Genomic DNA, 21434 nt, shown 5'->3' with positions numbered 1-21434 from the left:
TGATGGTGGAATAGTATAATGGAAAGTGGCGGTGTTCCACGTTGTGGCTCGTTTTCAGGTATCCTGAGGAGTAGTTTCATCCTTTTGAAAGGCTTGGAATGGGGCTGCAGGATAAAGGGAAAGTTTTCCAGTGAAGTAACTCGTTAACAATGCCGAAGGTTTGTCGTGGATGATAAAGGAAACGTTTTTGGTTCCCGGAAAATGGATGTCTCAGGGAATCGGATAGTTTGCGCAGAGAAATGCATAAACGATATGCATAAAATGTTCAGTGATATCCACTTTAAACGTAGAATTAAAACAGAATATAAAACCATGTGAACGATTTTTCATCAAACACCCACGAAGCAGGATAAAAATATGAAACAAAGGGTTTCGAGCGCCTGATGTTTCGGATGTGGCTGCAAAATTAATCATGCAAGACGTTCCTCGAGCGTTTTCAGTCTGTTGATACTCTCTTTCTATCCTACAGCTCAAGCATAAAGATGAAACGGTGTAACCCCCGCGAACCTCTTCTAATACAAGCGTGTATTTGCATACACGTGAGCTGTATACGAGCACACGCATGTTGTCGCGTTGAACGAGAATTCCTAGCGAGGCTGTGGTTGTGAAAATTTAATTAAAACGTGTCTTCGCACGTTGGTTACGAGATCCCGTGGTAACCGGTGTTCTCCTTTTGCCTTGGACGATGGTAAATTGCATGGAAAAGAACACCGGGGGTTGGAAAATATTTTGACGACGGCACAGCTTGAGTAAAACATATTTTCATCTCCTGATGAAGGATTGGATTCATTTTTTTTTTTTGATAAATTAATCAAGTTTTTTGGATCGAAATTTTTGGACCTGAAAATTTACCACTGTTTTAATGAGGTGGTCATTTTTGATTGCAGCGTTGAGCCTGCTATGCGTAAAGAAATTCGCCGGCAGCGGAACAATGCTGGAAGCACCGCCCGGAAGTCGCGAGGACCTCGTGGAGGCGGCAAGAACACCATGCACACCCACAGGTTAGTCGACCAACCCTTTATCATAAGCTTGAAACAGCTTTGGTTGCTAGATCTAATAACTCGCGTGCACACGTGGTCACGAAGTTCATAAGCTCGCTCGATAAATAACGAGCTACACCACCTGCGAGCATAAATAAAAATGAAACAGACGGTTTTCGAAATTCGACGTTCAACAATACCTAGGCATTAATCACTTTGAAACGCAATTATGTTTCCAATGAAAATTTGTCCTGGAAACTTTTCAATTTTCAAATTGAGTTTTATCACTTTTGTCGTGTCGACGTTCCATTTGCGACCATGTGTTTATCATAAAGTTTAAATGGAGATACAGTGTGTCTCGGTAAATCTACCGGAAGCTTGAACAAAGTCATAAATTCAAACGATGAATAATGAAAATGATAATAATGCGGCACAATATGCTTCGTTAAACTTGATCGCAATTTTTTCGTTTTACAAAATTATTCGTTTTCCAATTAAAATTATCGACAGAATGATTTTTACATGACCATTGTTCTTACAATAAGGAGAATGTACGAGTGTTGTTGAACGTTTAAAGGCCTGACAACGAGAAAAATGCCCTCTACAAGTTGGCTGAATCGCGAGTGATTAACCCAGTTCCCATTTTCGTAATTAAAGTTTAGGCCACGTATACATTTGAATGCGAACATGGCACGGTTGCGTGTTCCCGGAAAAACGTTCTTTCTCTCGAAAGTTTTTGTAGCTTTTTCGGCGGCGTTCCTCTGTACCATCGAACGAATTTTTCTCCTTTTTCTAGGTGTTTTTCCGGGTCAACGTTTACGTTCACGTGCCAACGCGAAACTGTGGTTTTCAGCTCAAACAATAAGCTCGCATTTCGAATTTCCACGATTTAAGCGTTTTATTTTACGATTTGCCCGAAGTGGCACCGACATCGGTTCGAGAAAACTTCCCGAGACTCGTGCGAGAATGGCCCTTTATTAATAATTTTATCATTCTAAATCAGTGACCAAAATTGACGAACCACCATTGTCTACGAAGAATATGAATCTTCATAAATAACGCTTGGTTATTTCGGCGGACAACAGGTGCCGATATTGCACGGGGACATTTTTGGGATTGCTTTGTTCCCCGCGGTGTACCTCAACCCTTTCATTATTCCTACCACTTTCATCCGTATTCCTGTCCATTTACCATTGCCAAAAAGCAAATTATTGAAGATCGTCGATCACCGTAGACACTCGAACCGGAATTCTCTCTAGTTCCCTCTGTTCGAGCAAAGTTCCGTGACGAGGCTGAATGAAAAGGGGATAAAAGAGTGGATCGATGATTCCCCTCTTCCTGTGAGCATCATCGTCGCCTCGAGCTTATGCGTAACCAAACCAATCAATGCTTTCTTTCACCTTAATGGGTCATCAATATTTCTTTCACGAGTGGAGTTAGTAGGTCGTCCTATTCATTCAAATTTAAACGAAAAGTGAACATACGTGTATAAAAATTATATTTTATCCCACTGATTTTATTCTACTTTAATATATTAATTAACGATTGATATTGTACATTGGTAAATTTTGTTTTATTATTTTGGAAAGCACAGAAAATAGAAGCAGTAGATAAACTCAGCTGAAACTAAACTTCAGTTTCAGTAGAGAAGGATACTAGTCAGACATTATCCTTCTCCCTCGGCGTGCATCGTTATTTATAACCTGAAACGTCGGTTCCATGATACACTGTGCTACTGAAAGTTTGATAGAGCTTCTCGCCATTTATCAACTCGTTGAAAATTATTATTTTTGAATATCATAGAGAAAAGTTCACTCTCCTCATATTCTATCAACCGTAAGAAATTACTGGTATCATAATTTTAGAATTGACAAATAAAGACTAAACATTGCCTTCAGTAGTATAGAACGATATTAGTCAGACATGATCCTTCCTCGACGAATATGCAACGACACGTTGATTTCACGACTCGTTGAACTTTTCGTCATTAATTTTCTTCGTAAATTGAAGCATCAGAGGAACTTGTTTAAGACACGTGTACTTCGATCGGTTGTTTCAAGTATCTTGAAGAAGCGTAGGCGTCTCAGCCGATAGCGAGACAGTAATTGACACCACTTTCACGGTTAAACCGCTTTCCAATTTTCTCCTTATTTTCACGACATAATAACTTAGCGACGGTTGACGGGGTTCGGTCCGTAAGGGTGGGCGAGAGGGTCGAAGGGGTTGCTGCACCATGCGGCCAGTAATGGCTACGTATATATAGAAGGTTCTTTACAAGGCGACGAGATAAGCTCTCATTGGCGACCGAAGCGTAATCACTACGGCTTCCTGAAATAGCCTGAACCTTCACCCCCTCTCGTCCCCCCTTCGATCTTGCCGTTTCCCTTTCCTGGGATCCTTGGCAGAGGAAGCTCGATCGGTTTTGAAGGGTGCTCATGAACGCGTCACTGTCATTGATCCTTCGACTTTCGATATTTTGTCGTAGAAACGTCGCGTTACATTTTTCTACCCTTATAAGCCTCTTTGAAGATTACCTTTTTCTTATGCACGGAAGCAGGTCCTTATTTCTTAGATAAGTGCTACGATTTTTAGGAAATTACATTGGAGGAACTTTGAAATTTTGGAATTTTTTAGCTTCTTCGTTACATTTTTAATATACGTTTTCTTCAAACTAAGAGAAGTGGTCCTTCTCTCATACCAATACCAATATTTTCATAATTACTTTTTCAACTTTTAATTACCGACCTTCTGCTAACGAGTCAACCAATACCGGAAGAAAGTCGAGTTTGTTTCATTAGCCCGTCGGTGTGTCAAACCGTCCTGCCACCCCTCACCCTCTTATAAATTTTGAAGAAGTTTAATTCCGCGTAATTGCCCAAGTTTTCGCCGTAGCCTGCGGCCGAGGAAACAGCCAGTTGTTCATGGAACACGATAAGAACGCAGAAAAGCGTGGAGCCGAAAAAAAACTTTCTTAAGACACAGACTTTTTAAAGTCACCCATAACGTCGGGGCTTTTTTTCCAAACGATCGTTATTTACTTTACCATGAGCAAGAAAAACAGTCCATCAGAGGTCGAATAAGGGTAGGAGAAGGGACGGTGTCTGGTTGGAAAAAGTGGTCTGCTGTTCGATCGAATCGACGACATTTTGATTTATGACTTGAAAATGGAAATCTCGCGTTGGGATCCGCTCTCTGCTGAGTCTCGCGGGATAACCGAGTTTTTCACCGCAAGTTGAAACACCGACGAGTTGATATTCGACAGTTTTTTCGATCGACGAATAACAGTCATAGAATTCTCTTTAAATTAGCGATTGAAGAGAATTAGAAAAATCAAAAAAAATCGCGATCAAAATATTCAGAGGCGTTGGAAACGTGACTTATCTGGTGCAAAGCCGGAAACGTGGCTTGACACGGTTGCTGTCGACACGTTGTCCCAAGAAAAGCATATTTCCCAGGAAGCAAAAGAACACGGGCGATAACAGAATCCAATTAGCCGGCACTCGTTAGTGCAGTGGTTTCTTCTGGGACTTCAGAGGCCGGGGTCGGCTTGTTAAATGTAAGTCGGTGGCTTTGCGAGGGTTACTTCTTCAACTTGCACCCTGCATCGTTGTGAAACCGGGTTCGATGAAGGGAACAAATAAAATTCACCTTTCTCCGAAAACCTTGATATTGCCTCGAGTTATTGCTTACCAGTCGACGTCAGCGAAACGAAGAAGAAAGAACAAAAGGAGAACGCGTGCTTATGCAGCGTTTTCAAGAAAAGACGGTGGAAATTGACCTCGTTAATGAAAGATCGGCCACGCAGAATACAATCGTACCACTGAAAGCTTATTACGTCAATCCCAGCCTTTATTACCCACGGGGATTTATAGCACACGCTTCAATAACGAGGAGACCGAACATTGGAACGTTTATTCAACACGTTCCCCGGGTATAATGCATTTCTTGTGTACCTTGAGCTCTCGTAATCGTTTCGTCGTGTATATTTGGCGAAAAGATCTGGAGGATCATCCGTCGTTGTCGCTGAAATTCGTAAACTTGTCGTCTCTGTGATAAACGCGCAGGTTATGCAAATAAAAAGGATAAAGGATGGGTTGAAAACTGAGAGGAAATAACAAATACTTTTTGAAGATATACATGGCAGGTTTATTGTAAACATTCTTTCGTTGATATAATCTTTTATTTTGCTATTCAAACGTTTCCCGGGTATAGTTTCGGGTAATCGGAGAAACTAAATATCGCCGGTGTTTCGAGGCACGGTTTATTCCCGAAGGTTCGTAAAATGAACAAAGCAACATCGGGAGAGCGTTGAATAATTTATCGGTCCAGGCTAACCGCGTCTGTACGATATACATCTGGCGCAGCAACTGGGCTTTCCGTTTGTGATTGGTAAATGTCATACGTCGCCTGATTGCATTCGGTTTCAGGAAGTTGGCCGAAGGAGCGAGAAGGATCGGCAAGGGAAAGCTGAAGTCCAATCAATAGTCTGTGATGAACGGTCCAACAGCTATTGGCACAGCACCGATGGCGTATAGACGTTCAGGGCTGTTCTATGAATTATTTAGCGTTAGCCAAGTGGCCCTCGGTGTATTTACCCTCAAACCGAGGCGGGTTGCATAGCGTTCGGGAAGTTCGCTTGATTTCACTTCCCTAATCTATCGTTCCTATCAGTGTCAAATGGCGTGACTGGTGTCGTTTCTTCGGTCGAATTCACTGGACATTCGAACTTGAATCCGAACGACGATCAGTTTCGAATTTCTGACAGGTTTTATGGATTGAACTTGTGAGATTATCTAGAAAGAAAGTTTCATTTTGAATAGTTTTGCAATTGTTTGCAATATGTTTGCATTCACTGGATTGTCTCGGATACTCTTTGTTTAACTTTCAAAAGCTAACTTTCCTTCTCTGCTTCCAGCAACCAAAACTATGCACCTATTCTAGAAAATTACACTCTGGTTTCATTCGAAGCTAAACAAATACCCATCCAAGTTCAGATTAAAGATGAAACGTAAGTGGATCCAGAATCTATTGTAGATCCTTTAATAAAGCTGGTATTTGGTATTAGGTGCATCTACGGTTCAAACTATTCGGAAATCTCGGTTGACTTGGCCCCTTGACCTATCGCTTTTCTCGGTATCAAACGCCACAACTTGCCACGCTCTGTTACCCCGACAAAATCAATCTCCGCGACTCGAAGCTCCCTTTCCAGCCACGATCGCGTAAAATGGACCGTGGAAATGAGTTCTTTGCCGTATCTGACGGTCCTTCAACGTTTCATTCCATAAAATTACCGCTGGTTTCTGTACAAACGATGACAAATACGTGCAATAAGAAAATGCAAAGAATAAGTAATGAACAAGGGAACTTCTAGGACCTGAGGCTACTTGATACATATTTTAATAATTTACTGATTTAAAAAGTTTAAAAGGGGTGAAATTTGTTGACACAGTAAATGGATCGCTCCTCTGAAACCTCCTTTGATTCAATACTCTTCTTAATTAAAGGGTTAGCAAAGTAATCGAAGTCGAAAGTTTCGCCACAATGAACCCTAACGAATACCGGTGGAAATCAGGCTTGTCATCGTCGCGAAGGTCGTCGGCTCGACGCAATCTCCGTCCAATCAAATGGCAAACACTGGCCTCGCAGAGAGCTGGTACGTCGGTGAGGACCGTTTCCGCGAGCCGCGTACTTCCATATGCAAATTGCACGCTACGACCTAGCACGTCGTGCAGCGAAATCGAATCAATATTGCAGTAGGAAGGCCGGATGCTACTGCGATCCGAGCATGGACCTCTATTCTAGTGAATAAATTATGCCGAAGAGCACAGCCTACCCACTCTCTCTGCAGCTTTTGATAAACGCGCTTCCCGCCACACCAGGCCGGTTACCCTCAAATTTTTGATGGCCTAGCCCGCGGTTTTCCACGAATATTTCATCCGGCAACCGCGGACCCGTATTCTGTCACGGGAGAGACCGTTTTCCTGAATCGGTTTCCTGGTAAAATCGATGGAACTATGAAATTTCGTAAAAACTCACCCCTTTGCTACGATATTCGATAATTCCTATTCAGGAATTCAGTTGCCAGAAAATTATCAGTTCTATGATAACATAGTATGATTTTTAAAATTAAAAAATTTTTTATAGTATTATAATATTCTATACAGTTCTATTTAGTAACAAAATGTAACACGTGTAATTCTCACGATCAGCTCCCAGAAGTTTGCCTGCCAGCTGAAAACATTCCTGGAAATCGTTTAACGAGTCGATAGTTTGCAAAAGCTGCTGGCTATTTGCATCGTTTCTCTCGCGTGTAAACAATACACACGATCGTAATATAGGTTCGGTTAGCCGCTGCCAGTCGAAGCACTCTTGTAATTCCCGGTGTTGATGCAAATTTTATGCGGTTCTCTAAGTTACCTAAGTTTTACGTCCGCATGTTAATTGGTTTGCCAGTCCGTTGACGAGCAAACTTAGCGACATCGTTTAGAACTTCTTTTCTTATCTCTAGAAAAGTTTTTTCTACTGCTGTCGAACCGGACAAACTTTTTAATTTAATTTATGGATGAAGGATTCTATGAAATATCTGAGTTAATTGCCTTAGGTTCGCGACACATTAAAAGTGGTTCTTTTTTTCTAAATATTTATCGACGATTTAGAATAATGGGGTGAAAATCGTAGGAATCATGAAATTATTGGCATCCTTACGCCATTATGATGATATATTATGGACGAACGAGCGATGTGATTGCTATTAGCAAGGTACCAGAAAGAGGATCGTAATTACGGCCAGGGTGGGATGGTTCGTTACTGTTAGAATCGCGATTAATTGGACGAATTTGCGGATCAGTGGAGCGGATGCTTGCGTGGCATTAAATGGGTTCGCCGTCGTTTCCATCATCGTAACTGGATACTTTGCATTGCTATTAAGGATATAATATTAATTTCCTTCGTTGCATCTTGGAACAATTTATGAGCCTCGTAGCTGGCTTACAATCTGAACGGCCAATTACTTGGCTTATAAAGAGAGATTAGCGATCATTATCTTACTCATAGCAGTGTTAATAAATTATTCTATTTGTCAAATGATACTTTGATCCTAAAATTGATTTTACTATAAATAACAGAATGTTCGTCACTTCTGTTGACAAAAGAATGAAATGAAATGAAATTTATGCTTCTTACAAAATTTTCTCCTATCTCTTTCAAAGTGCTGCTAAAATTTTCAACAATTTGATAAAACCACAAATTGCAATAATAAATCTCATTATCGTGTCGTATCGCGGTTGCTCGAGCGTACGCGTATATTTCGCTCCCGCCACAAGGGAGAGAAAAATAATGCCGATAAATTCACGTGATAAGTCAGCATAGAAAAGTAATTAGCAATAAATCCTCACGGTCTGATATATAACGCGTTTCGTTTTCTTCGCGCGTCGCTGAATAACGCTTGACACGATTTCCAGCAAGTGTGAAACGCATCGAGATCTGTCAACGTGCATTAAACATTGTTACTTCTGAATAACACATTATGACAATTTAAGAAAATAAATAAAATAGTAGATTTCTAACTACTGATATGCTTTTCTACGTAGGATTTCTTTTTAATTAAAAATTAATTTCATTTTTTTTCTATATCAAAATCTTCTAAATTCTTGTGAAATTTTAAAATTAAAACATTTTTCTGAATTTTATACTATTTAATAATTTAAAATTATTTTATTTTATTTCTAAATTACTTCTAATATTAATATCGTCAAAATTAAGAAGCCCTGTTTCCCTTATATCACTATTATCCCTAGGAAAGCCTGATTTGATCACGAGTGTATCATGCGACTATATATCGCTATGTAGTAAAATAACGCATGCAATAGAATACTGGAATTGCTTTTCTTCGAATATATTCGTCGTGGGGCGTGTAATATACGAAAAGATTTATCAAGCTTGACTCAGCGTCGCTTGAACTTCTTGCTGTGCATTTGTACGACGCAAGCATGCTCTGATTCAGTGGCTGAACTGAAAATGTTATTAAATCTATGATCGCTCAGGTTGACTTTCTAAAGTATAAATCTCTTTTCGATCAAAGGAAACATATCGGTAAACGTTCAGGTACCATTTCAAATTTTCTCTATAAAATACTTAACGTTTCTATCGTTAATGATCACGAAACCCTCGTAGACGATATCAAACTTCGAAATTGAAAATTTCCATCAAACATTTGATCATCGAGGAAATGCTCGTTTGCAAGATAGTTTGACCATGTATCGTAACGAGTTGGTATTGTTTGATCGGAGAACAGAGCCGATTATTAAAGCGAAGACCGAGCCGAACGATAATTAACGTTCGTCATGAAAATGAAACGGATGCCGCACAAGCATCCACGGCTAGAGGATGGATAATAACGTTACACTGTACGTGCGTGTGCATTGACCACCATTGGCGCAGAACAGTCGTTTGGGATAAATTCATTCGTTATTTCCGGCTGGGCTGTGCACGGTTTGGGGACGAGCTGTAGTGTCGGAATTAGCTGACCGAAAACTGGTCCTCTGTAACGCGAAGCGGAGCAGCGAAAAATTTCACCCGCCTGGGGAAAGCTTGCTGGGAGTATCGTTTAATCGTAAAACGCACAAACAATCATTTTTTTTTTTCAGCAGTATTAGTTTTGCCCAGATATGAGTGGAACAGTGTAAAATGAAAGGGTTTGATGACTATATTACAGTATCGTAACTAGAGGATCAAAAGGAGCCTATAATAAAAATTCTATTTTAAAAAATTTTTTTTTTTATGAATATTTGTAAAAATTTCAGACAACGTTGTTAGAAATAAATGTTTTCACCACGTCTCATCTATTGGGCAATTATGGCTGCGCCACTGCTCTACTCGGTACTTACTATAACGCGTCTGATCACGCAAGTAGAATGAAGTGGAACGTGATCAGACGCGTAAAGTAGAAATCGGTGGAGTTGCGATAAGTAGAACGATGCGGGATGTGGTCAGACGCGTGGAATCACGATAGAAAGGTGGAACGTGATCAAATAAACAGAACGGTGCGGTGGCTGATGAAAATGGGGTGTGAACACGAAAGGAATATAACTTGAGAAATATTACAATTGTGGGGATTTTAAAAATAAGAAGAAAAATTATTAATTTTTACAAATTTCATTTATTCCGTGCATTGTAAACTTAGGAATTTAGGAACAAGAATCAAATTTTTAACCAACATGACGATTTTTGTTACATGGCAATGCACTATGCATCGTTTTGAAATGTCTCTTTTTTCAAAAAATCATTTAAACCGCCAAAAAATGATGCTTTTACTGGTAAACAATGGCCTTCGAATAGGATTGATTCATGGATGAATATCCATCTCCATGTGCATGGCCGATATAAGGCGATGGAAACGAGTAGGGCGAAAGACCTTTCGCATGGAAATGAATCGCGATCGAGACCAAAGTGGCTCCCATTCATCGACAGATAGCTGGCGCATAGATCGGGGTAATAATTTTGAAAAATTGCTACGTTCCCTGAGCTCAGGCTGAGATTTCAGCGCATAAATCGTGCTCGTTCCTGGATTTTCCGTGATGTATCGGTGTTTGCAAGTGTTCCCCGAGAGACATTAGAATCGTATATTCTCGTAACATTGATACAGAATGGCTACACCTATCTAAAACCTCATGTTTTATGGTATTTTTATTTCCTCTTTTTCCGATTTCACTGAAAAATTATTTCATTCCTAATTGAACGGTGTGTATTGATTTATTCCTTGTCAATTGGAATTGTAAAAAGGTATCGATCAATGGAAAGATGTCGGTTTACAATAAGCGTTTAGGTTCGATTTTACGATCACTCCCGGTTCAATTGCCTAGCTCGTTTCATATCGGATAGAACGGGGACGCGTTGATAAGAAACGGTTCGATCGTAATTGGAACAACGCGATCCAGCGCAGCTGGCTAACTGTGCGTAGAATTAGTATTCCGTGTTCGCGTGGCCAATGGTTAGATCCAATTTAATGTTCCGCCTCGCTCCTTGGATTTCAGATCTGGACACGATGTTATATGGATACACGAACAACATATACGTGCTGGACCACACACCTGAATCCCTGCCGGTGAGTAGAATTCAGTTAAGCTTGTTACTCGCGACTGTTTCAGCACATTCCCATTTAAATCAATTTTTATAAAATTTGAAAAACAAAATTACTATGAAAGAACTATGAAATCGCTAAATTTGATTGCATGCTACAGAAACATTCCTTAAAAATTCAGCAGAATCAAGAGTATTAAAATAAAATGTTCAGCCTCTGAATTCACCCAACTATTCTGTTCTTTCTCTTCAAATTTGGCGACCTAGAATCAGAGTCGCCTTCAGACGAAACATTGTTAAAAATTTACCGAGTACCGACATTTAACGAAGCCTCGATAAAGCTTCCAATTGATTCCGGGCAAGTTTTCCGAGTTCTAACATTTGCACTTGTTTCATACCAAACGTAAGCGGAAAACTAAACGACAGGCCAGGGAATTTAATTAAATTCACTTCTATCAAATCCTTCGATCTTTGTTACCAATTAAAACTTTCAGTCGAATTTAATAATAATCAACTGAAAGGGACATTTCCTGCGGCGAATACGCAATTCGAAAATTTCTGGATAAATGGAATCGATCGGTTCGCTGTATTAACGATGTGAAAACTAAAGAGAGAAAATGAGAGAGAAATAAAAGCAACGTGTATCGAATGAGCCAGTGAAACGAATTGCTCTTGCCTTTGGAAGGAAAAAAAACTACATTAACTGGATAATTGCACGGATATAGAGGGCAATTCCATGGTCCGTGGTTCTGATAAAAATGAACCTGTCAACTTTGAGTGCTTCTCGTTTCATTTAACACCATCTGTTTTACTGGTTGATTAATCGTTGGGTACTGTTTGTATGTAATTGTTCGTCCAGTGAAATAAACCAAAAGAAACTAATCATAGATTCCCAAAACCAAAATTTTTTATTAAAAGCCACATATGGTCAAGATTACTTCATTAACAGAAGGGTGGATAGTTAATAACTTTGAGTTTCATCATAAGAGACACAGTAAAAAGACCAGAAAACACTTGACGACTCGTCTTCAATAATAGTCATTCGAAGTAGTTTATTATTTGATTATTTAAGAAGATAAAATATTATTAAGAAAATTGTCACAAACAATTCTAAGTACCTAATTTAAACGTAATCTAAAATGCCTTTCTAAATGATCTTTTCCATTAGTTGTCTCTCGGTTTGCAGGTTCGTTTGATCTCAACAATTCCGGCACATCTATCTATTTATGCGTGTCCTCATGAATCAAACGTGCGTGGGTGTATATGTTCGTGTGTGTGTATATCGTTATTCGAGATGTGTACAGAGACGCTTCGTGTACCGTGTACACAAGACCGAATGTAATTTGCAGCAGTCTCGCGGGGGGATCTTGATTCCGCGGTGACATAGACATTGAATATCCGGCATCTCACTATAGCGAATTGAATCGATCAATCAGTCACGTTCACGGTAATTAAGTTGTTGGGAGAAATGTTTACTAGATGAGCGAAACAGGTTGCATATTTTTAGAGTATTTCTAAGTCTTCTCTTGATTTTTCCCACTAAAATGACCATCCACGTGATCTATGTACGAGCAGCTGTTAGAAAATTAATTTCTTTTCGAGGTTATAATTACCCTAATCTTATCAAATTACCCCTTAAATTCGCGTAAAACACCATCGTTGTTGCATAAAACGTCAGATTCTCTGGCTAACAAGAAACTTCCATCAACGTTTCGCGGATTTCGATCGGAATTCCTCTCGCATTTCCCGCGTGGTGGAAATTTCCAAGAAGAAGACCGGTGTTAACTTGTCGTTTCCAGCGTGCTATTTATCAGCGTCGGAACAGAGGAGGAAAGTTCACTGGTTGCTGGAAATACGAGTGGAGAGAACAAGAGACTGGATATGTCTCCCAAGGGAATATCCTGAACTCTGTCTAGCCGTGCACTCGGTACATCGAATCAGGTTTCTCTGCTTGTTGTCTCTCAGCATCTGATCCCCTTGCCATTTCCTGTCCGCTCTTTTGTCTGGCGTCCACGATCCTGGCGACGACGTCTCCTTCTGGTCCCTCAGCCACGACAGAAATAAAGATTCGACCAATTGGCCAATGGAGAAAGGACCCCTTTGATCGGGAAAATGATTCTCTGTCGTCGACATTCTTCTCTGGATCAATGCTACCGGTTAATCGTTCCCTTTGATCAAACGGATTTCAGTTGGATATGGAATTCAATCGATGGATAATTTTTTATCAGACCAGGAGCTTCAAATTCTTCCATGAATTTTTCCTGGTAACAGTTTGCAATCAATTGGATGCTTGGATATGAAATTGAATCGATGGATAATTTTGTTATTAAACCAGGTGCTACGAAATTTCCATGAATTTATTTTGACAATAATTTGCAATCAATTTATTTTCACCCAGTATTTCAGCCTGCTCGAATTTTTCCATCAACGTTTTCCAATTATTAAAAAAATATTTGGATTAAGTCCTGCTGTATAATCGAAGGAAAAGTTTCTTCGGTGAAACTGATCCCGACAGTTTCGCGTTAAAAACTCAGCAAAGTTTCAGGATCCTTTAGTCGGTACGAATTACCGTTTCGGATATGTTTTTTCTCGTCGATGTGTTCCCAACACGTCCCGACTAATCGTGCTTGTTCAGAAACGCCAACGGAATCGCTGACGGTCTCATGAAACTTAAATCAACGCCAAGAAGTTTGTCCCACCGTGACCTAAACTTTGACCAGACCACCAAATATTAACTCTTTTCGCTAAAAAAAGAATTACTTCTTCTTTCTTTTTGCCATGAAACGAAAAGAAACTTTGCGCCAGTTCAGTCTTCCATTGTAAAAAAAAAGTTGAATTAGGCTGTGTTATTCAATTAGATTATTGCAATTATTAAATTAATTTTATTCTTTTCTTTTCATCATTATCTTAACTTTTCCATGGGAATTCAACTGAAAATCTATCCTCGACTAGTGAGAAATCGTTGGAAAGCACTTAGCGAACAGGTGCAAGGAATAAAACGCCCGAAACTGCGAGCTATCCACCGTCCACTCGATTTCCTTCGCGATTCTTCGGATATTTTTCGAGAAACCATTGGAGCAACCGTTAAGCGGTACCTTTCGAAGTAGCAAGCTGTTCCTCGAGGAGGCTTTCGCGTTACAAAACAGTCTGTAAGCGTGCTTCTTGCTTATCATGGACGTTTACGGTCGGTAATAGTTCGAAAGTCTCCGCCTCGAGGCGAAAAGGTTTTCAACCAGGTATTTTCCGAGAGTTTCACGATTGCGTCGAGATTCGGGAGGTGAAATCGTTCTGTTGTCGATAAAATAATTCTACATATCGCGTATCAATTGGTAATTTAATAATGCACGATCGACATGGATTCGTTTTATTAATTAATAAACGCAGAGAGTGGAACGATTGCTTTTTTGAATTAATAAACACCCATCTTTTTATTAATTCGTAACAAAACTGTTCAATTTCCTTCGTGATATAATATTGGTGGCTGTTAGTTATCCATGGTTATTTCAGCGTCGAATTATGGGGAAATCAAAGGGACTTCATTATTTATTATAAACCTTCTATTTACTTCGTCAAAAGTTCCAATTTAATTTTCATTTTGCATTTCGAAACCTTTTCGTTAAAAATGATACATTTACCTTTATTGCCATTGATTTTTTTCTGACAACACCCCTCGCATTATTCTGCCTCACGCTCCATAGAAATCCTAAAGTCCACGCGCTAGTTTCTTCGCATGTTCCAATTATTTTCTTCCAGTAAAACGATCGCAGCGTTCGCGTTGCGATAGCGTTGACCGTGATCGTTTGTTTCGTACCGCAGGAACGAAAGGAGCTTTTAATGATCTGGCACCGATAATTAAGCGCGCTGTACCCCGTCACACGTGAAATCCAGTCTCCGTAAACTGGGGGCTAGAATCCTGACACGCGACCAAGATTTCCAGCTTAGCGTTGTTAAGCGTTTCACAACTGAAAAACCTTGAAATATTTTATAAATGCACGCGACAAATGTAAAGGAGTTTCTCAACAAATGTACCACAATTTCGATTATATCAAATACTCGGAGGAATATGGTGTAACGCAAAGCATCGGAACAGGCGTGGTAAGAAACACGAGGGGAAAAAGGGTTGCTTTGTCGGGACACGTGCGAAAGCCTCGTCACGTTTCTCTTTAATAATACACCGGCGGATTTTCTTCGACTGCTTTCTCCCGGTCTGCCGAGAAAGAAAGATTCGGCACGAGGGAGCGTCGTTAGAAAATCCCTTTTTCGCCGGGAGCGTTTCCACGGGAGTGGAAAGTCTCAAAGAGTTTCCACCGATATGAAACGAATGAGACGACGGAAAGGATAGAGGCACTTGCGAGTACGTCTTACCTCGTTAAGAGAATAATGCCCTACCGGGAAAACCGACGAGAGATTCCCTGCTAGACTAACGAGAATCAACAAGCCAGATGCATGAAAGCTACTGTAGACAAGCTTAACAAAGGCCAATCTTACCCTACAAAGTAGTAATGGAAAATTTTGTTCGCTTTACTTAGAATTTTTTATTTAAATTACCTATGAATTTTTTAATTAATTCAAATTTTCAAATAATGGAAAATTCTATGATACTCTTAGCTTACTTTAATTAAATTGGGAAATCGATAAAATTAAATATTTCAAAAATCAAAAATGTATAGAATTCGCATTAATTAGAATTCGTTTTTGATCGTAGGATATGGACATGCTGCAACTGTTCGCATCGCCGGCAGGTCGAGCACTATTCACAAATGACAATCGCCGGAGAGGATCGACGTCGACCTCCTCCTTGTCTCGAGAGTCCTCTTCGAGGTTGAAGAGAGGCAGAAGACCATCGGGCACAGGTACAGTTAGCGCACCAACCACACCGCCCAGGCAACGTAAATCGAGTGCGGAACTCTACAAAGAAGCTGTCGAAATACTTGGTCTTACCTGCTCCTTGACTGATAGCTGCCGATGCATCGATTGCCAGGTAGTTACCTGTCTTATCTTTCACTTTGTATCCCTCCGAAGTTAGATGCATCGTGATACAAATAAGATCAAGGAGATTTTATTATTTTTATTTTATCGATTTTTATATTTTTTGTTTAAAAGGTTCTGAACTCCAAAACACCATGAGAAAAGGAATAAATATAAAGTCTGGAATAGAATTTAAACCCGAATACACGTATCTTCTAACTATCCCTCAGAAGGGATATAAAATCCCAGCAGGACCATTTTTGCCCAGCGACCTGTATAAATTGAAAAAAGAAAAAGGGATTCAATTTTCTGCCAAACCGTGTCGAATGTTTTCCATGAGCCGGTTCTAAGATCCAACGAGTAATTGCATCCATTCAGAGAACGGCGTGTACGTAGCACGCAATTCGAGGGAATCAGTGCGGATAATCTTGGAAAATTAAGCGGATATTGTCTCAAATTCAGAACTAATTGCCAAAGCTCGGCGCACCAATTATAGCCTGTAGCGAGGCATTTTCGTTGATTGGCTATTCTACCGGCAACGCGTAAATATTTCTTTGGCCCAGTTTCGAACGAAGAGCCTGTTTGATCTCGTTTCACAGTAGAAGAAAATGAAACAGAGCGAACGGAAATTGGTATACGAATTTAATTAAAAATTTTAACGCGTATCGGGTAGCCACCTCGGATTCTTGCCTGGCGAGCGAGCAATTACACTGGGGATTCCGGAATGCTAACGAGACGATCTCCCCTTCGTTTTGCCTGGGGAATCTACAAAAACGTTAACGAGAACGTTAGCTTTCGGGCTTCTACGTTTTTCATCAACGACGAGCCTGTATTCTTTGACCTTTATGATTAGGATACTTTGGCACCAACTTAAGCAGATTTAACACTCCTTTCACTTTGTCGATTTCTCTTATTTTTTTTCAGAGCAATTACTTCGACTGTGACGACGATTTTGGCGACGCCAGAACGGAATTGGCTGCGGGAACACCGATTCTACTGGACCACGCTCTGTCGCATCCATTGACGTGTTCCATACAGTAGCAGCCGAGCAACCTGTTTGAAAATCGACCTTCCGTTAGTTTGCTGTGCTATCTTACCAACCGGAAATCATCGAATTATCGAAGTTTCGTCGAGAACACTGGACTAGGAACGAAGCGTAGACGTTCAACGCGTACACTTTGATCTGGAGAAACGATCGAGCGAAGATCAATGAATCGAAGAAGAATTTAATGAACACCATTGGCTCTTTAATTAAGCTCATTGATTAATCAGCGATTGTGGAGATGTTTCCTTTGAAACAAGTATCAACAAAAAGACTTGGATTACAAAATCTTTCTTTCAATCTTAATTGCAGCTTTCGACCAAACGAGAGAGAAAAATACTCAATTTTTAAATATGGTTGTTGGAAAAATTCATATTTCATTGAATTTTTATATAATTTTAACGAAATTCCTATGTGATATTAATAACATATTGTACAACATTTATTGCCAATGAAATTCAAAATGAGCTTGAAAACCTTTTGTGGGAAAAATAAAACAAAATTGGTGGATACAGAGTGGAGACACTCAAAGGGCTAAATTATATTTAATTAATAGGGTTCATGGAACAATTATCTCGCTAATACAAATACATATAAAATTTCACAGAAAGCTACAAAATAACAGCTATTGATCTTGGACGTCTGGTGTAATTCATTCTGTCATTGTTCTCTGGAAAAGAACAGTTCTAGCGACGTTAACTCTACAGATATATAATTTACGGACAATATTTAACAAAATAAGTCGCAATCATTCTCCCTTTTTCTTTTTATAAGACACAAAATGCAGGCTTACGAAACTTAGAATATAAACTCTGTCTGAATGTGCAAAAGTTTGTAATCGCAACTGCGTGACTTTGGATATTAAAAAAAAAAGAGAGATGTTACAAAATTGCTGCTCACAAATTTCACGTTTTTATTAAACATATTTCGTACGTGTCGTTGTTGTCGATAACAAATGCCGAGGAAAACGGTACACACAGAGAGGAAATTCTAGGTTCATACTGAAAAAATAAATAAATAAATAAAAATGCTCTCGCCTGGCTCAAAATCGAATTTATCGACACATGCCAAAAATGAAAATGCGCCAAATTTCTAATCTAATTAGCGATAAATATAACGATAATAAGTAAATGAATAAATAAACGATAACCCTAATGATAATTTTGATCTAGTCGGAAGGTGTAACGTGATTAAGACGTATGTGTAGGTAACATTTAAATGATTCAACGTACACGATGTGAGAATTATATATATATACACATTATCTTTACTACACGTTTTATTATTACTAATTATACTTATTCGATTAAGTCTAATAGGATATATACACGTTGTTGAACGTTATGAGCCCGCGAACAAATAATATGAAACGAGATAAATGAGGATAGTTAACACGGAAAGGAAGATGCGTGACGTATTAATAAATTAACAGAATTTATACATGTATATACGTGTATACGTCGAACACGTGTGCGATTAAGTTTTATAAAAATCATCTTTAGTTAGACGTTTCGTGTTCAGTTATTAACACGTTGACTGTCGCCTGCTGTAAAGTAATCAGAGGAACTCCCCAAGTGTTACGCTCACTTATTAATAAGTAAGCGTAATAATTATTATAATCATTTGGATATTTATTAAATTTATGATACTGATCACTGGTGACCAGAAGCGGATTAAGATTTTTGGGGCTCGGGGTTATCAAATATTTGAAGGTCCTCACAGTTGATGAATTTTATTCAGAAATTGAAATTTATTCTAAATAAAATGAAGTAACATTTAAATAAAGCGGCAGTCGATGTACGATCCATGACTATAATAAACGATGTAACCATAAACGAAGCTAGGCCTGAGTTACATAGGATTGAGCGAAAGTGGAATAAGTAGAAGAGGTTTGACGTTTTCGTGAGTGAGGAGGAGGAAACTCGCGTTCAAGGGTGCAAGTGCCAAACTAAAGTTTAATCGTGCGACGCTCGTAAGCTTAGGTGATTCGTTATTGAAATATTTCCTTAACCCTCATACGCTAATTTAAATTTTGAAGAAAGAAATCCCAAATACCATTACTATTCGTTATAATTTCAAGTAAAAGCGAATGTTTTGTGTAATTAATTTTGAGAAGTGTGTGAGGGTTAAGGATCCTTCTTATCTGATAGATTACGATAAGGATATAAAGATAACGTCTTTCGAACTTGTTCAATGTACCGTGCTTCCCTCTAATGAGGACTATTGAGAGAATATTGTCCATTCTGTCGCTAAGCTTTCAGGACTTTTAATTAACCCTTTCACTGCCAGTGGAAGGGTTGATACCGAATTTCAAAAACACAAAACGTAATGATTTTGGATTCTTCCAAATTACTAATGTTTGTGAATATTCAATTTCTTACAACGACGAAGTCTGTAATAAATGATTGATTCGTGGTTTCGTGAAGTTCGATGGTTAACTCTGGGGCAGCGGACCATGAAGAGAGCCCCAGTTTTAATTCAATTTTGCATCTCGTATTATTTTCATCTTCTATTTAAAAATTATTCCCCCAATATATGAAATTTTTTCATTTAAATTTATATCCTTGTATATATTTTCTAAATATGGATCAGGATTGACTCAGAGGCCGCTGTTCAAGGGTTAAATTTTAAAATATTTACTTTACAAAATATCGCTGCCATTTTTCTCCAACAACAAATTGACTGTTTTAATGATTAAGAAAAATACAGAAGCTAAAGCGACGCGTAGATTAGAAAGGGAAGTATAAGCGGATCTTTGATCATCTAGTTACGAACGGAAGAGGGTCGACGAAATAATAGATCGTTGTCGGTTTAAACATTCCGTTGACAGCGTTCCTTTGTTAACAATTGTTAGAACGATTATACGTTAAGATTGTTGATATACTTTTGTTATTCCTGTCGCTTCGAGGAACCTCGCATTTCCGTCTCTCTTCCGCTTTCAAAGCGGCCAATCCCCGGCTGCTCTATATTTCTCTATTTCTCTCTATCCCTCAATCTCTCTCATCGACGAAAGTAAAAAAACATAATTAAAAAAAGTAATCGTTTTCCGAGTTCTCGAGAGACGGCAAGTGACGTTACGATATAAAACTACGTGGCTTCTAATCGTTTTATAGTAATGTAAGCCGTAATTAAGCCGAGGTGAATGGGTTCTTGGCGTACTCTTGGATATGGCTATCATTAAAATGCGATAAAATATCATTACACCTCGTGTCGTTTAATAAACCAGCCCCCTTATTATTTATTTTTCATATGATATAATATTTTGCGTTAAATTAAAGTAAATGGCATGACAGATTCAATGACATTGATATTTTAGATATCTGAAAAATGATATTCAAAGAACCAGTACGAAAATTAGAAAATGAGAATAGAAAAGAAATTTAATATAAAATTTAAACTTCAAATCATACATTGAGCTAACAAAAGATGATGTTAGAGATTCTAGAAAGAAAGTAGAAAGAGTCCAGGCAGAGCTAAAATAAAAACATAGTCAAATAGGATGAGTGGTTCTTCTCTGACTAAAGGAGACCTTAATTAATACAAAAAAAGGAACCAGCAACGCCCTGATTCCACTATCCAAGGGTGTAAATCGTTTAAACAATTTTAACCCGACTATTTTACCATCTGCTGTAAAGAAGGCGTGTTCTTTTGCCAGTAGATGTTCATGGCCTAGTTTTATTTTATACCATCATAGAATACAGTAGATACATACCACCTCCCAGTAAGTAGATACTCCCCTTCGAGTATCTTACTGTTCAGCTGGTGATAAAACAGCAGCCTTCTATATACACTATCAACCTATAGTATTTCAACCCCTAACATTTTATCAAGCATTTTTTGTTTATAATCTTCTTATCATAGAATTTAGAATTTGGAGTCGCCTTGACACTGGAATGGAATTTCTTGTCATTTCTCTTTCAAAGCACTCTTAAAACAACCCTTTATTGTATGTCATTCTATTTATTTCCAAATAATCCTACATTTCGATTAAAATGATCCTTTTATCCTGTACACCAAGACTTCCATGACTTCGTGTAAAGAAAGTCTAATAGTTTCAACCCTTTGTTCGACAGGCACCTCCATCAAGCATCGGATCAGAATCGTTTTATCAGAGTCGAGGATCATGTTGCGGGCCAAAGCGAGACGGAGAACCTCTTAAAAGAGGAAAGAGGATCAGTAAATAGAAGCCAAGATGCAAATTGAATTCGCCAGTCGAGCAAGAGGATACTCTTATTTCGTAGCGCGTTCGCTAGGGGTGTGAGTGTTGGGGATGGGGTTGAAAAGGGAAGGGGGTGAGTGGATAGATAGGTGTCCTCTTGGAAGGATACCTTAGGGAGCGACGCTTATATCGAGTTAGAGCCGTTTGA

General features: G+C 38.9%; 1 protein-coding gene across 3 annotated transcripts in view; it reads left to right on the top strand.

Annotated features, from left to right (window-relative positions):
- The window catches only part of LOC117603247 (uncharacterized), an 86320-nt gene extending 65971 nt beyond the window's left edge, over nucleotides 1-20349 (top strand). The window contains exons 3-6 of one of the 3 annotated variants that reach the window (XM_034322210.2): nucleotides 888-1001; nucleotides 11012-11082; nucleotides 15763-16038; nucleotides 16950-20349. In XM_034322210.2, the coding sequence (XP_034178101.1) occupies nucleotides 932-1001; nucleotides 11012-11082; nucleotides 15763-16038; nucleotides 16950-17066 (534 nt within the window). In that variant the 5' untranslated portion in view covers nucleotides 888-931 and the 3' untranslated portion in view covers nucleotides 17067-20349. The other 2 variants (XM_034322207.2, XM_034322213.2) reach the window with 2 other exon arrangements.
- Nucleotides 20350-21434: the final 1085 nt, after the last annotated feature.

This window comes from Osmia lignaria, chromosome 4, assembly GCF_051020975.1.
Source record: "Osmia lignaria lignaria isolate PbOS001 chromosome 4, iyOsmLign1, whole genome shotgun sequence".
NCBI classification, from domain to species: Eukaryota; Metazoa; Arthropoda; class Insecta; order Hymenoptera; family Megachilidae; genus Osmia; species Osmia lignaria.
The sequence above is the reverse complement of the archived record's forward strand: the minus strand, read 5'-3'. Positions and strand labels throughout refer to the sequence as shown.